This window comes from Carassius auratus, chromosome 14 (genome assembly GCF_003368295.1).
Source record: "Carassius auratus strain Wakin chromosome 14, ASM336829v1, whole genome shotgun sequence".
In the NCBI taxonomy this organism is placed as follows: Eukaryota; Metazoa; Chordata; class Actinopteri; order Cypriniformes; family Cyprinidae; genus Carassius; species Carassius auratus.
In genome coordinates, this window is record NC_039256.1 from 33,631,216 (window position 1) to 33,647,909 (window position 16,694).

General features: G+C 42.4%; 1 protein-coding gene across 1 annotated transcript; it reads left to right on the forward strand.

Moving 5' to 3' along the window:
• Positions 1-2,062: 2,062 nt before the first annotated feature.
• Positions 2,063-15,108, forward strand: LOC113114384 (tripartite motif-containing protein 16-like). Its single transcript, XM_026281311.1, has 6 exons — positions 2,063-2,679; positions 5,721-5,816; positions 5,896-6,129; positions 6,431-6,587; positions 6,728-6,775; positions 14,533-15,108. The coding sequence occupies exons 1-6, from the start codon at positions 2,101-2,103 to the stop codon at positions 15,048-15,050; spliced, it is 1,632 nt and encodes a 543-aa protein (XP_026137096.1). The 5' UTR covers positions 2,063-2,100; the 3' UTR covers positions 15,051-15,108.
• Positions 15,109-16,694: the final 1,586 nt, after the last annotated feature.

Genomic DNA, 16,694 nt, shown 5'->3' on the forward strand with positions numbered 1-16,694 from the left:
TTACTGCTAAATTCTGATAAAACAGAGGTGTTAATTATAGGACCTTAAAACTCTGCATGTAATAATGCAGATCCTTTTCCTATTTGGCACCTACCTAACATTGTTCGGGAGGCAGACACACTCTTGCAGTTTAAATCTAGATTAAAGACCCATCTCTTTAACCTGGCTTACACATAACATACTAATATGCTTTTAATATCCAAACCCGTTAAAGGATTTTTAGGCTGCATTAATTAGGTAAACCAAAAACTGGGAACACTTCCCATAACACCTGATGTACTTGCTACATCATTAGAAGAATGGCATCTACGCTAATATTAGTCTGTTTCTCTCTTGTTCCGAGGTCACCGTAGCCACCAGATCCAGTCTGTATCCAGATCAGAGGGTCACTGCAGTCACCCGGATCCAGTACGTATCCAGACCAGATGGTGGATCAGCACCTAGAAAGGACCTCTACATCCCTGAAAGACAGCGGAGACCAGGACAACTAGAGCCCAGATACAGATCCCCTGTAAAGACCTTGTCTCAGAGGAGCACCAGGACAAGACCACAGGAAACAGATGATTCTTCTGCACAATCTGACTTTGTTGCAGTCTGGAATTGAACTACTGGTTTCGTCTGGTCAGAGGAGAACTGACCCCCAACTGAGCCTGGTTTCTCCCAAGGTTTTTTCTCCATTCTGTCACCGATGGAGTTTCGGTTCCTTGCCGCTGTCGCCTCTGGCTTGCTTAGTTGGGGTCACTTCATCTACAGCGATATCGTTGACTTGATTGCAAATAAATGCATAGACACTATTTAAACTGAACAGAGATGACATCACTGAATTCAATGATGAAATTGAGCGCAGGGTTAGTTTTAGTCAGGCCATGGAGGCAAGGCTGTGAACAGCTGATGCGGTCAGCTGTCAAATCGCTCCAATCACCACCTCTCTCCTATTAGACACGGGACATATATATACATGGCACTACTGCTCGGTAAGTATGCTCAATGGCTCGCAACCCTTCCTCCCTCCCCATTATAAGCATGAGCTCAATACTGTGCACCTTTTGGCTGTCGTCTTCTTTGTTTCAGATCACTAAGGCTTCCAAAATCTTAGCTGGTATGGACCTCACTGCTGAGAGACACCCATCTTCAAAACCAGGCTACAGGATAGACGTCCCACTGCCACATCCATATGATTATCACTGTTTGCTTTAAAGACTTATTAAAAGTCTTAATTGTTATGTATTTCTTAATTCATGGTTCCAGGGGGTTAATGTTAAAGCTCTTGTATGTTCAGTTATTCTGGGAGCAAGAACCCCCATAAGGAACCATACTGCCAAAGATAAATTTTAAATTTTACTTTTTTTTTAAATGTTCAATAAACTCAAGTAAACTTGCCAAAGTGGTTCCTGTCTGAACTGCCTTTAACTGTCATTTTGCACAATTGACACACTGTGTTCCTAATGAATGTTCTTCAGTTGCTTTGACGCAATGTATTTTGTTTAAAGCACTAAAGCACTAAATAAAGGTGACTTGACTTGACTTGATGAAAATGGCACCCAGAGTTGACTTATAGGCAGTCAGGCTGAAATACCATATGATTATGCAGTGAGTGACCAATAACAAATCAGGCTTCAGTATTCAGAGAAAATGGAGTTCCACCAAAGTATGATTCAGTGAACCGTATTGAAAGGGAACCATAGTTCTGTTAGTAACTGGAACATTTATGAGGACACTTTCCAAATGGCTTAATAAACATTTTAAACTGTTTTTTTTTTTTTTTTTTTTTTTTTTTTTGAAAATCTAAAAATGCAGAGAGTTTTGTGTGAGAGGTAGGTTTAAGTGTTGGGTTATAGGGTATGGGGATAGAAAATGAAGTTTGTACAATATAAAAAAAACTGGTATGCATATGGAATTTACCCATAACATATGCAAACCAAAATAGTGTGACTACAGGAGAATAAATGAGGAACCTGCTTCACAGACTCACAGACAAACCTGTTTTGCACACGTCACTCAAACACAGAAGCAGGAAACATGAATCACATGATTCTAGGGAAAGAGAAATTGAGCTGTGTAGCTGAGCTGTTGTGTGTTTGTGTCTCTGTATTCAGCAAAATGGAAGAAGACAGAATTTCAGTAAATAAGAAGGAGTTCTTGTGTCCAGTGTGTCTGGATCTCCTGAAGGATCCAGTGACCATTCCCTGTGGACACAGTTACTGTAAGATCTGTATTACAGACTTCTGGGATCAGGAGGATCAGAAGAGAGTCTACAGCTGTCCTCAGTGCAGACAGACCTTCAGTCCAAGACCTGCTTTATCTAGAAACACCATGCTGGCTGAAGTGGTGGAGAAACTGAAGAAGTCCAGACTCTCTGATGACTGTTACGCTGGAGCTGGAGATGTGCAGTGTGACGTCTGTACTGGAAGAAAATACAAAGCCGTCAAGTCCTGTCTGATGTGTCTGAACTCTTACTGTAAGAATCACCTCAAACAACATGAGAGTTTATTTAAAGGAAAGAAACACAATCTAACTGATGCCACTGGACGACTGCAGGTGATGATCTGCCAGAAACATGAGAAGATCCTCGAGGTTTTCTGTCGCACTGACCAGAAGTGTATATGTTTGCTGTGTACGATGGATGAACATAAAAACCACGACATTGTATCAGCGGCAGCACAGAGGACAGAGAAACAGGTATTTAACACTAGCAGTCAAGTTAATACCCAGTGCAGTGATCCAATAGTCTGTTTTTATTCAGTTTAGAGACACAGAATAATTATACAGAACACAAAAAGAGTCTGAAGTTCTTTGTCTGTCAGTTTATCTTTTATAATACTTATGCTTGCCATAAGAGACAGGCATTGATCTTCATGTTAATGTACAATGATTGAAACCAATCATGACTTCTGGAGATTGAACCTACAGTCATTAGTTATCACCTTTTACTGGATTCATTTGTTCACATGTGTCAGGATTATGGACCTGATTAGAAATGTTTTGCCCCTGTTTATGTTCCTGTGTTCCCTTATTTGGTCATGTTCCTGTCCTCATTTAGTTAATTAGTGATTCTGTGCACCTGTGTTTGGTAATTATCCTGTGTTTATAAGTTCTTGTCTGTGCATTTCTCCTTTGTTGGGTCTTCTTGTTGTGTATGTGTTATTACTTCAGCTGCTATTGTGGTTTATCCAGTGTTTTCTTCATTAACGACTGTGACTGCTACTCCCTGTCTCTTATGTTCTTCCCATAGCAGTGTAACATGACAGAAGACTCAACCTAAAAACATTAACCTCCCTGTCTCCCCTCCGTTTTTGTTTTTATTTTTTTTACTTAATGTTTTTTTTATTTCTGTTGTGTCTATGGATGCCCTTGTTCAGCAGGGGACAGATCTCTCAAGGACCATACGAGACTGTTCAGGCCGTTAGCTAGCACCACCAGCACACCATTAGCACACCATCCCCATATTTTGGGCTACCTGGATGGCACGCTCTGTGCATTCTACGACGCAAGTTTAGAGCACTGTTGCCCAAAAATGGTCCTAAAGAGGATTTTGCCGCATTCATGGATTCTGGCAAAGAAATGGATTGTCATTTGCCATCTGCACTGTAAATGATCTCGCCTGATCCACTCCTGACCTAGTGCCCAGCACACCATCTCCCCACTGCACGGAGGACATGCCCGAGCCTACTGCTGATGGAGAGCCTGAGAGCCGCTGCCGAGCCGTAGCTGCAAATGATGTCAGTCAAGGTGTGAGAGCCAGCAACAGAGCCCCCATGAAGGAATATACCACAGACAGAGAGAGCATGGTGAGGAGATCCACCCACTGCACAGCAGCTGAGGGTGAGCTGACTATAAAGTTGGGACTGCTGAACTTCGAGGATGACATTATATACTGGGAAACTGAGCTGGAGCCCGACTTGCCCCCTCTCCTCTCTCTTTTGTCCCGGCTGGTCCCGTCCAGCCTTGAATGGGCTCCCGTTTCCTGGTCCAGGCCTAAATGGGATCCTGTCCCCAAGTTTAGCCCAGAGAGGGCTCCAGTCCCCGAGTTTAGACCAGAAAAAGTTCCTGTTCCCATGGCTCCTTTTCCCACATCTAGCCCTGAGCATGCTCCTGGTCCCAAATTAAGCCCAGAGGCTCACAAATGTCAGCCCACTCACCTGCTCCTGCCTCCTCCCCTGCTGTTGTCTGGCAGCCCCTCTGCTCATCCTCAACCCACCATCAGTAATTGCCTCGGTCCATGGACCTGACAGCTCCACCATGGCTGCCTAGCTCCCTCGTCCCTTTGGCTCTGTCTTGTGTCTGGCGTCGCCCCTCCTGCACCTCGGGTCTCCACTCCTCTGACAGCACCTCATCCCTTCTTCCCTCCAGCTCTGTTAGGATCCTTCATCCCTTCGGCTTCTCCTTAGTCCTCTGTCGCTCCACCTCCATGAGTCACAGGTACCATCTGCTACACCTTGGCCCTCCGGATCCTCCATGTTGCCCTGGCTCATTGGCTCTGTGGGTGCTTCTCAATTCTTATTTGTGCATCCTCTTTTCCTTTCCTCGCTTCCTTTCCTCGTGTCTTAGCTCCACCTCTTCAGGATGCGAGGGAAGGACGCAAGGAAAAGATGTGAGGATGGAGGACTTGAATCAAGTGAAATGATTTATCATCACTCCCTTCAGTGTTACTTCAAAGTGTCATCAGCTGTGATTGAAGGGATCTGGCCTTATGTTGTTAAAGTTTGTTAATTCATAATAAATATTAATAAAGCAAGATGCTCTGTTTGAAATATATGACCTGCATGGTTTATATGAAATGAAAAGGTAAAATATAAATAAAAATCATTACAACAGATGTGAAGGGGGAGGAGAATTTATACGTGCGTCACGTTAACTCGATAAAAGACTTCCGCATAGAATACACCTGTGTATCCTCACTCATCGCTTCTCATGAAGCCTCCTCCCTCCTCGATCCTCGCTTCCTCTTGGTGCAATTAGAGAATTGAGATGTCCTTCAAGATGACTGTGCTCGATCGGTTTCCGGGTCATAGGATGGAGGACGGAGGAGTGAGGAGATGAGGAGGGATATTGAGAAGCACCCCCTGTCTCCACCTCAGGCTCCTCCACCATCTGCTCCTCTGCCATTGGTCAGCCGCCTGCAGTTGGCGGCCATTCCTTCATGGCTCCTTCCTCTGTCAGTTCCACCATTGGTCACCTTCATGGCTGTGGCATGGGTCCTGCTTAGCTCCTCCTCCTCGAAGTCTTACTTGTTTCCTCCCTTAATCTTCACATCCATAGACTCCACCCATCCTCCTCCTGAGCCTCCTCCCAGTTCCCACCCCATACCTTCCTTCTGTTGGGTCTATGTCGCTATGCGCCTTCCGGGAGGGGGAGGGGGGGTTGGGTAGGTCAGCATCATGGACCTGTTTTGTCATGTTTTGCCCCTGTTTCTGTTCCTGTGTTCCATTATTTGGTCATGTTCCTCATTTAGTTAATTAGTTATTCTGTGCACCTGTGTTTGTTAATTATCCTGTGTTTATAAGTTCTTATCTGTGCATTTCTCTTCTTTTGGGTCTTGTTGTGTACGTGTGTTTGTTCCTGCGCATTTTGTGTGGATTTCCCCTGTGTTCCTTGGATTGAAGACTTTTGATTGTACTCCTTGTGTTCCTCATACTCCTTCCTACATGTCACCATGTACATGAGTGCCATTTGTTTTCTGGGACATTCACTATAACCTGTTTTTTTTTTTTTTTCTGCAGAAGCAGCTGAAGGAGACGCAGAAGACGCTCCAGCAGAGAATCCAGCAGAGAGAGAAAGATCTCCAGCAGCTGAGAGAGACTGTGGAGTCTCATAAGGTGAGTCTGGAGAAGAAGAGAAGTTTGTCTCCATCTCAGTTCAGACTCACTGAAGCTGAATCACTGTGTGTCCTAACAGCGCTCTGCACAGACAGCAGTGGAGGACAGTGAGAGGATCTTTACTGAGCTCATCCGCTCCATTGAGAGAAGCCGCTCTGAGCTGATACAGCTGATCAGAGATCAGGAAAAGACTGCAGTGAGTCGAGCTGAAGAACGACTGGAGCGACTGGAGCAGGAGATCAATGATCTGAGGAGGAGAGACGCTGAGCTGGAGCAGCTTTCACACACACAGGATCACATCCAGTTCCTGCAGGTAACACACATCTACAAGAACAGGATCACAGTGTGATCTGACTTGAGCAGATCCTGCTGTGACAGAGACTCACAGAGAAACAGTTCATGAGTGTCTTATTATATAATTGAAAGTTTACATAGTGTGTAAGTGGCAAACACTAGAATCTGTAGTTATAATGTGATATTATGAATATGAGAAGAATAAAGCTGATGCTGTGAAAGTGCTGGATTGAGGAGAGTTACTAAAGATCAAATCTGATGTTGGTGCAGGTTATTGGGTGAAGTGTGGAGCTGATGAGTTTGATTTCTGTTTTCTGTAGCGTTTCCAGTCTCTCTCAGCACCTCCTGAATCTACAGATGTAAATGAATTCTTCAGTTCTCTCTTCTCTTCTGATGATCTGAGAGAATCTGTCCATCAGCTGAGAGACAAACTGGAGGATTTCTGCAAAGAGGAGCTCAAGAAGATCTCAAACAGAGGTAAAGTCCTGGAGATTCATCTGCTCTCAGAAACCAGTCCAGCATCATCTCATATCATGGAGAATAACATATTAGAAATGTGTTAGGAATAGATGCAGGATCATGAGAATCACTCTGTTCATGTCTGTTGATTTCCACAGTCACACTCGCCATCATTGCTCTCTGGTCCAGGGACGACTTCCTACAATGTAAGTCAGTGAGAAAACCAGCAGAAAAACTCTCTAAGTGTGTTCATGTTCTTCCTGTAGAAGGTGAAAGAAGAGTTTTATAAATTATGATGTATATCTTGTCATCTGGGGCCAGATTCACAGAAATATTCCTTGGACAAATTACTTTCTTATGGTTTTTAAATGTCTTACAGTCTTAGTATAAATTCTTCAGTGCAGTTCTTGGAAAGAAAAATGTTTTATAAAAACTTTTTTTTTTTTTTCTAAAAAAGAACATGACAGTCTTTATTTGCTTGAATAAATTTGATTTTTTTTACCCTGAAGACTAAACTAAGCTCAATGCAAAAATATCAAGGATTGTGTTTTTGAGCAGCTTCTAGATGACTGTAATCATAATAATGATAATCATAAGCATGCACAACATTTCTGTCGCTACCAGCTTGACGTGATCGCGGCTTCACACTTTTAATGCATTGTGTTTTTGATTGTGTTTTAAAAATTCTGTCTCAAGATATAGCAATCTATAGAGGGCCAACATGAACAGATTTTAAATAAATAAATATATACACTGATAAATGTAATAATAAGAAAATAAATAAAGGAACAATTGATAAATATAAATAATTTAAAAAAATAAATAAATAAAAACAATCTTTTTGTTTACATTTATTTACAATACATTTTTACATATTTTATTTGCTTATTATTTAACAAATATTTTTATTTATTTATTCAATTATGTCTATTTACGTATTCATTAATATTTTTATATTTATTTATTATTTTCTTTCTTTGTACATTTCCGTGTGTAATATGAGGGAGTCAGTTCTTGCGGAGTTTGTGTCATTGGTTGAGAGCTCAAGCAGAAGCAGATCATACTAGTGATAGTTTACTACCAGACTCGAAAAGAACAGAATGAGCAGGTTCAAACAAATGTCAAGATTACTGGAAAAATTCCAGGTCCAGGCACTCAGTAGGATGCAAAAGTTGAAAAGCCTTTATTATTTAAAAGGGCTAAAGCATAAAAGACCAACGCGTATCGGCCCAATGGTCTTCATCAGGGTGTTGGTGTCAGTGTCAAGGTTTGCTGAAGATTACTGAGGATCCTGACGAGTGAGTTGCTAACATGCACATGTGTGAATATCAACGATGATCTGAAAGAGACTCATGTGCAATAAAGAAAGAAGCAACGCACCTTAGCTGTTATAAAATTCACTGTAAACCACAGCTTTACGAGGATTATTGCTTTTATAAAACGGTTATTCCATATATGTTGTAAGGGTTTTAACAGGGGGTAGTTGGTGATTTTAATTCTGTCCAAATCCAAATGTCAGTGTTTATCTTTCAACACCCGGTAAAAATTCCCTGCCGAACTTTTTTTTTTTCCACACAATTCAAAATGTGTGTGCGGTGCAGCGTTTAGCGTGACACAATGTGAAACCAGACTTCATTAGCTCCAATGGAAAGAATATTAACACTGTCTGAATCATTCCCTGTCCCCTATATAGTGCACTATGTGCCATTCACTGTACAGAAAATACAAATCCTGTGAACAAGTGACCGATCTGAGCTGAAGCTTCATCGTCTATTTATAGTGCAGGGGGCGGGACACTTCAGGTTCTAGAGAGCATGTGATTGGACAGAGAGTTTCTTTCTTTTTTTTTTTTTCTTTTTTCTTACAAACATAACATCAAATACAGTTTCATAAATAGTTGAGCCAGGGGTAACATATGCTTTAAATAAATTCGAGATAGACATGTCTTGAGTCCCTTTTGTTTTCATTATAAAAAAAGCATAAATATGGACAAAGAGTTTGATGAGAAACTGAAGTGCAGTGTGATGTCATAAAATCATTGATCCATATTTGCGGAACTAAGAGACTGAGAGTCTTGAATGCTTATATCTTGTAAAAGTGAATTTTGTCATTGTTTTGGAGCACACTAGTTTATACATAATATTAAAATAATCTGAATAATATTAATACCACAAGCCAAAAAAATAGATATGCAATTTAGCATATATGCAGCAGATATGCAATACAATTTTAAAATGTGTATTATAAACAGATATATACATAATATATTGCTTATAATTATAGGCCTATACAACTATATATGTGCCTCAATTTTCCTATTTTTTAAACAGGAGATTTAAACAATTTAAATAATAAATGGGATTAGATTATACACAATAATAAGAGTAAATATGTAAACAAATTAATCGTATTTACAGCAGACAATCATGTGACTGGCCACGTTCTGTGAATAAATCACCATCTGAATCCATGAGTTTTACCACTGAGGTGATTATATACATTTATTTTTACAGATGTTCACATGAGCAACAATTACCGTCCGAATCGGGCTTTAGTTTTAGTTAAATAATCTACAAAATATTCTGGAAACATGCTTATAACTAGTTTTATTAAAAAGGGCTACATTTTTCTTAAAACATGGACAATCCTGAATGTGAGTTTATCAGTGAGTTTATAGAGAACAAATGAGACATTATTATAGAATAGTCATCAAAACTTTGCAAAAAATAAATAAATAAAATAATAATAATGTTGAAAAATGAATTAAAATCATGCTATTCTTTGAAGAATACAGTATATAGTCACACAAACTCATTTGTGAAATCACCATCAGATGGAACAAGGCTGGCATCATTTCTCAGTAAAGCTGAATTGTGAGGTTTTCTCTTGTAAGTTCACTTATAAGTATGTATTTTGTATTTTGAATCACATATTAATTTGGAGTATGTCATTTAAAAGACCAGTAATAGCTTCCCTTTTCTTTGTTATACCACTGAGATCCACAAGCCCCTCATTTAGTGAAAGTAAAAAAAAAAAAAAATCTAATCAAATAAAAAAAATAATGAATAAATAAATCTCAAAATAAATGATTAAAAAAATAAATAAACACACACACACACACACACACACACACACACACACACACACACACACACACATTGTCAGGATTCCACCACCAACACCATCATCATCACTCCCTCCACCCACTCGCTCGTCATCCCCTGAATATTAATTGTCATCACCTGCAACTCTTCATCCTCATCACCGTCACCTGCTATCCTTCATCACTGCTCACCCTTATATACCCACTCTCAACCTTCAGTCTCCGTCTGAAGGAATCTTTAAATCGTACCATGGTTCATCTATTAACCCCGCATATCTGTGTCTCAGCGCCAGCCCTCCTCGACACCGGTTCAGCGGGGAACTTCATTTCAACCCAGCTCCAAAAACTGAACGTCCGCAAGCACCGCAGCCTTCAAGAGCTTAGAGTTCAAACCATCCAAGGAAAGCCGCTGGGTCGAGGTCGAGTCAGTCATGTCTCTCCCACATTAACGCTCCGCATTGGCTGTTTACACACAGAAGAGATCTCATTCTTGGTGCTGGAGGAGTCTACTGCTGAGCTCATCCTGGGACGCCCCTGGTTGATCCAACATCAGCCCATCATTGACTGGAAATCCGGGGAAGTTCTTCGTTGGGGAGAAAACTGTACACATACCTGTCTAGCTCCAGTCAAGAAGAAAGCCCTATCTTCTCCCTCTTCTTCGTCCTACGTGCTCAAACCCAAACTCCCAGTCTGTTCGACTTCAGTTGAGAGTCCAGAAGTCCAGCATCAAGTGGAGATTCCTGCTGAGTACAGGGGGTTCCAGGATGTGTTCAGCAAGCATTTGGCGACCAAGTTACCACCTCATCGGCCATGGGACTGCGCCATCGACCTGCTACCTGGAGCCACTCTACCTAAAGGCCGTATCTACCCTCTCTCCATCCCGGAACAGAAGGCCATGGAGGAGTATGTGAAAGAAGCCCTTCAGCAGCCCTTCCCCTGCTGCTTCCAGCTTCTTTTTCGTGGCTAAGAAGGATGGAGGCTTGCGACCGTGTATTGATTACCGCCATCTCAACTCCCAAACGGTCAAATTTCGTTACCCCCTTCTTCTGGTCCCAGCAGCCCTGGAACAACTACGTGGGGCCCGTATATTCTCCAAGTTGGATCTGCGCAGTGCATACAACTTAATCGGTATCCGTCGGGGTGACGAGTGGAAGACTGCTTTCGTCACCCCTTCCGGCCACTATGAGTACAGGGTAATGCCTTTCGGCCTATTCAATGCCCCTGCAGTCTTTCAAAATTATATGAATGAAGTGTTCCGAGAGTACCTCAATAGATTTGTGGTAGTCTACTTGGATGATATCTTCATCTATTCATAATCACTTCCTGAACACAGACGCCATGTCACTCTGGTCCTGCAGAAATTGAGAGCCCATCAGTTATTCCTGAAATTGGAGAAATGTGAATTTCACACCACGTCGGTACAGTTTTTTGGGCTATATCATAAATCAGCATGGTGTGCAAATGGACCAGAGGAAGGTGGATACCATCCGGAACTGGCCGCAGCCCACTACAGTGAAAGAGCTTCAAAGATTCCTCGGATTTGCCAACTTTTATAGAAGATTCATCCATAACTACAGCATTATCAGTGCTCCTCTGACCTCCTTTTTGAAGGGCCAGATCAAGTCTCTATCCTTCTCCTCCGAAGCCATCCAAGCCTTCCAACAATTAAAAGACGCCTTTTCAACCGCTCCCGTCCTCGCCCATCCTGATCCAGATCTGCCATTTGTCGTCGAGGTTGATGCGTCTTCTACTGGAGTAGGAGCAGTCCTCTACCAGCGGCAGGGTGAACCTTCCAGACTCCATCCATGTGCCTTCTTCTCCAAGAAGCTGTCCCCGGCGGAGCAAAACTATGACATCGGAAATCGGGAACTGTTTGCAATCAAGCTTGCCTTGGAAGAGTGGAGGCATTGGCTGGAGGGAGCCAATCACCAATTTCAAGTAATCACCGATCATCGTAATCTGGAATACCTCAAAGAAGCCAAGCGGCTCAATCCTCGTCAGGCCCGCTGGGCTCTTCTTCACCCGTTTTGATTTCGTTGTTACCTACCGACCCGGCTGTAAGAATGGAAAAGCTGACGCTCTCTCTCGCCTCCATCATTCCTCGTCTGAGGAGTACCGCCCTGAACCCATTCTCCCTCCAGCCGTGTTCGCCTGTCCAATCCTCTGGGACATAGACGATCAGATATCCCAGGAAAACCGTCTCCATCCCGCTCCGCCGGGAGGTCCAGAGGGGCTCACCTTTGTACCTCAACAATTCCACACCGCCCTTCTGGACTCTGCTCATACAGCTCCGGGCTCTGGTCATCCAGGTAGCAGGCGTACCCTCTCGCTCCTCAGTCAACGATACTGGTGGCCATCTATCTCCCAAGATGTCTCCCGGTTTGTCCAAGGGTGCTCAGTCTGCGCCATCACTAATACTCCCAGAAAACTCCCGGAGGGTAAACTCGTACCTCTTCCTATACCCCGTCGTCCATGGTCTCATCTTGGTGTAGACTTCATGACTGACCTTCCTAAATCTAACAACTTCACCTGTATTCTAGTAGCAGTGGATCGGTTCTCGAAGGCTTGCAAGCTGATCCCCTTACCTGGACTCCCTACCGCCTTTGAGACCGCGGAGGCTTTGTTCCACCATGTTTTCAGAAATTTTGGAATTCCCGAAGATATAGTATCGGATAGATGTCCGCAGTTCATATCTCGAGTATGGCAAGCCTTCTTCCGACTACTTGGGGTGACTGTTAGTCTCTCCTCAGGATACCACCCTCAGACGAACGGCCAGACTGAGCGGAAGATCCAGGAGATAGGACGGTACCTCAGGTCATATTGCCACCAGTACCAGGACAGCTGGAGCCGCTACCTCCCCTGGGCTAAATACGCCCAGAATTCTCTCAGGCAATCCACCACCGGGCTCACTCCTTTTCAATGTATTCTGGGTTTTCAACCTCCTCTATTCCCTTGGTCTGGGGAGCCCTCGGAGGTTCCAGCCGTTGACTATTGGTTCCATCAGAGCGAGAGGGTATGGGACTCAGCTCACGTTCACCTCCAACAGGCAGTGCGAAGGCACAAGACCCAAGCCGATCGTCGATGGACAGACCCTCCCCAGTACCAACCGGGTCAGAAGGTGTGGCTTTCAAACCGAGACATCCGCCTTCGCCTGCCCTGCCATAAGCTGAGTCCCTGATACATCGGACCATTTACCGTGCAGAGGCAGCTGAATGAAGTCACTTACAGGCTCAACCTTCCACCTCATTACAAGTTTTCACCCTCATTTCACGTCTCCTTGTTAAAACCCTTCATTGATCCTGTCACTTCTCCTCCCTCAGATCCAGGACCTAGGGACTTACCTCCTCCACCCGTTCCAGTAGAAGAGGAGCCTATCTACCGTGTACGCAACATCATGGATTCGCGGCGACGAGGCCCCCGGCTGGAATATCTAGTCGACTGGGAGGATTATGGCCCCGAGGAACGCTCATGGGTACCCCGCGAAGACATCCTGGACCCAACCCTCCTCACCCAGTTTCATGCAGACCATCCTGATCGTCCTGCCCCCAGAGGTCGTGGTAGGCCTTGCCGTCGCCAATGCCCCTCTTCTCAAGCGTCAAGAGCCGCCTCGGGAGGGGGGGGTACTGTCAGGATTCCACCACCAACACCATCATCATCACTCCCTCCACCCACTCGCTCGTCATCCCCTGAATATTAATTGTCATCACCTGCATCTCTTCATCCTCATCACCGTCACCTGCTATCCTTCATCACTGCTCACCCTTATATACCCACTCTCAACCTTCAGTCTCCGTCTGATCTTGTCATTACATGGCTTACAGACTCTATCTCAACACTCGCCTGAGAATCCGCGAATCTTCTGAGAACCCTCAAAGATCGGCCAGTCTTCTTCTGCCTTCAGTCCTCCTTCGGTGATCCCACTTCCACTTACTGTGATCAGAGATCGTTCAGTTGAATTGATATTGGTCCATACACGCTCTCACTTTGATATTCCCGTCTGGTTCGGAGCATTCTGCTAATAAAACTCTCAAACGGACCATCCTGTCTGCCTCCTGTCTCGTTTGTGACACACATAAGGTACATGAATACATTAACTAAATTGAAATTATAAAAAAAGAATAGAGTATGTAAAAAGTTTAAAATAATAAAAATAAATGTACAATTAAATACAGAAAACAATAAATAAAGAAAAAGGGAAATCAAAAATAGTTTATGATTACATTTTATTAAAAATTAATTAGATTTTTTTTAATCAAATAATTCATTATTTTATTATTATTATTATTACATGTAATTATTTATTGATGCATATATTAATTAATTTCTGCCGGTTTGGTCGTCTATAGTGATGTGTTTGGTTCATTTCTCTGCTGTTTTGTATCTCAGTGAACGAGTCTTGTACATGTGCACTGCTTCACTAAACACATCTCATATATGCTGTGTTTATGTGTGCTGAATACTAGCATTTTAATACTGCTACCATTGACACATTTATAGACTAAAATTAGAACTCTCATATTATAGAGTTGTTTCTGAATTTCAGCAAAACATGGTTATACAATCATGACATATCATTGTTTTCTGACACTATCTTATTAATAGTCCTACTGTGTAGTATACTGTACATAGCTACTGTTGTTGTGACTTTTAATTATAATTTAATTATAATTATAATTTTTGCAATAGGAAATATTTGTAACTTTTTTCTCAAGTTAGAAAACAAAAGGATATTACCAAATTTTGTCTAAAGAGATGTTTTGTGAATCTGTTCATCTGTACTGAGACACTGATGATACACTGAACATGAAAAGATCAAACAGATTCATAATTCCTGATTCTGATGTGTTTTATCTCCATCAGATTCCCATCATCTCACTCTGGATCCGAACACAGTGAATAAACGACTCCGTCTGTCTGAGAACAACAGAGTGATTACATACACTGACACAGACCAGTCGTATCCTGATCATCCAGACAGATTTGATGTGTATCTCCAGGGGTTGTGTAGAGAAAGTGTGTGTGGACGCTGTTACTGGGAGATTGAGTGGAGTGGATATGTGGAGATATCAGTGTCATATAAGAGCATCAGCAGGAAGGGACGGGGTAATGAGTGTTTGTTTGGATATAATGATCAGTCCTGGAGTTTGTTCTGTTCTTCCTCCAGTTACTTATTCAGACACAATAACATTGAGACTGATGTCTCTGTGAAGTCCATCATTAGGAGAATAGGAGTGTTTGTGGATCACAGAGCAGGAACTCTGTCCTTCTACAGCGTCTCTGACACAATGAGCCTCATCCACACAGTCCAGACCACATTCACTCAGCCACTCTATCCTGGGTTTTGGGTTTGTATTGGATCATCAGTGAAACTGTGTTGATGAATCAGAATAGACTGATGAGTGATTCTACCCATAATGCTTTGAGCTGCATGATGAATCAGTAAAGCCCCTTTCACACTGCACGTCGGACCCGCAATATTCCCGTAACATTGCCTGGTCGCCTTCTGTGTGAAAGCAACCACGTCCCGGAATTGATTACCGAATCGAACCCGGGTCGGGGACATAGTAACATTGCGGTAATCGATCCGGAACGAGCGCTGTGTGAACAAAAGCCAGATCTAATGGCCTGTCGAAGTGATGATACACGTTATCGCGCGACTCTTTTACCGGCTGTTTTGAAGCAAGATCAACATTTGCGACCAAAACATATGTGCAAACTGTAATGAAGCAGAGATCAGTTAGTTCCTCACTTTCCGCGCTGACGCCGAGACCGTTTGCTTGCTTCAGTTAAAGTATAACGTGCCAAGCTTTGTCGACTCGTACATTACACGTCACGCGCTGATGTCACGTGTCGTTACGGGATCTTCAAGGGTTGTGTGTGAAAGCACGCACATATACCGGGTCATCACTGGCAGTGTGAAAGTGCTAAATCTAGCGACCAGGGAACAATTACAGGAACACTTTACCCCTGTATTTGCCGGAATGGCAGTGTGAAAGGGGCTTAACAGTGAGATGTTATAGAGTCTCTTCTCTTTTCTTCATAACACTAATACTGCAGCTGAACTTCTGTCAGTGAAATACTGTAACATGAATCAGAATAAATGTGTAATAAATCCTCATAAAGACAGTAAGATCAGTGTGTGTGTGTGTGTGTGTGTGTGTGTGTGTGTGACCATGTGTTTCTGTCACCAAGCTTCTGCTGATCAAATCAATCCCTCATTTAGTTTTCACAGTTTTTCTCAAACACATAGCAAATAATTGTGTAAGACATGCACATTTTTTAAAAGTGGGCACAAAATCTAATATTTTTTTTACATACTCTTCAGGTTTACATTTAATAATTGTGTAAAGAATGCACATTACAAAAAATTGTCATTTTAGGAGTTTACCTAAAAATAATAATAATAAAAATTAAAAAATCTCAATGTTTGGGTTGTTTTTACTTTATATAAAGTTTTTAAAAATCAGAACTAAAATAAAAAGTTATTGTCAAAGTAGGAGTTATGTGCATATATGTACTTCAGTAATATCTGACCAAATGCACATGATCTTTCTTTTGCTTGGGTTGAAAAGCCAATTATATTAATCTTGCTTCATTTCTGCGATGGGATTGACATCCAGAGGCAATTACACAAGCTTCAGTCTGGATCCAACCCTTATGAAGATCTGAGAAGAGATGAGAGAAGCTACTACTAAATAAACGTTTATTTTTTATTTTTTATTTTTTTTGTATTGTGAAAAGAACTGTACAAATAAACTTGAATGTAATTCTATAATATAAGGAGATCTGTAGATTCTCTCTTCAGAGGAAGTGTGCAATTACAGCTCTCTCGCTCTTGGCAAACATTAACCGCCTCTGAACCGTGAAACAGTGAATCAAACGTTCACTTCCTGTTTGCTCTCATACACACACTTCACTTCCTGATGGCTCGTGTAAATGCTCATGTAGAGGCCCGATCAGGGATTCACTCGCTCTTCCAGGTCCTGAACTTTCCAGAAGAACCTTTCCAAAGTCATCAGAAA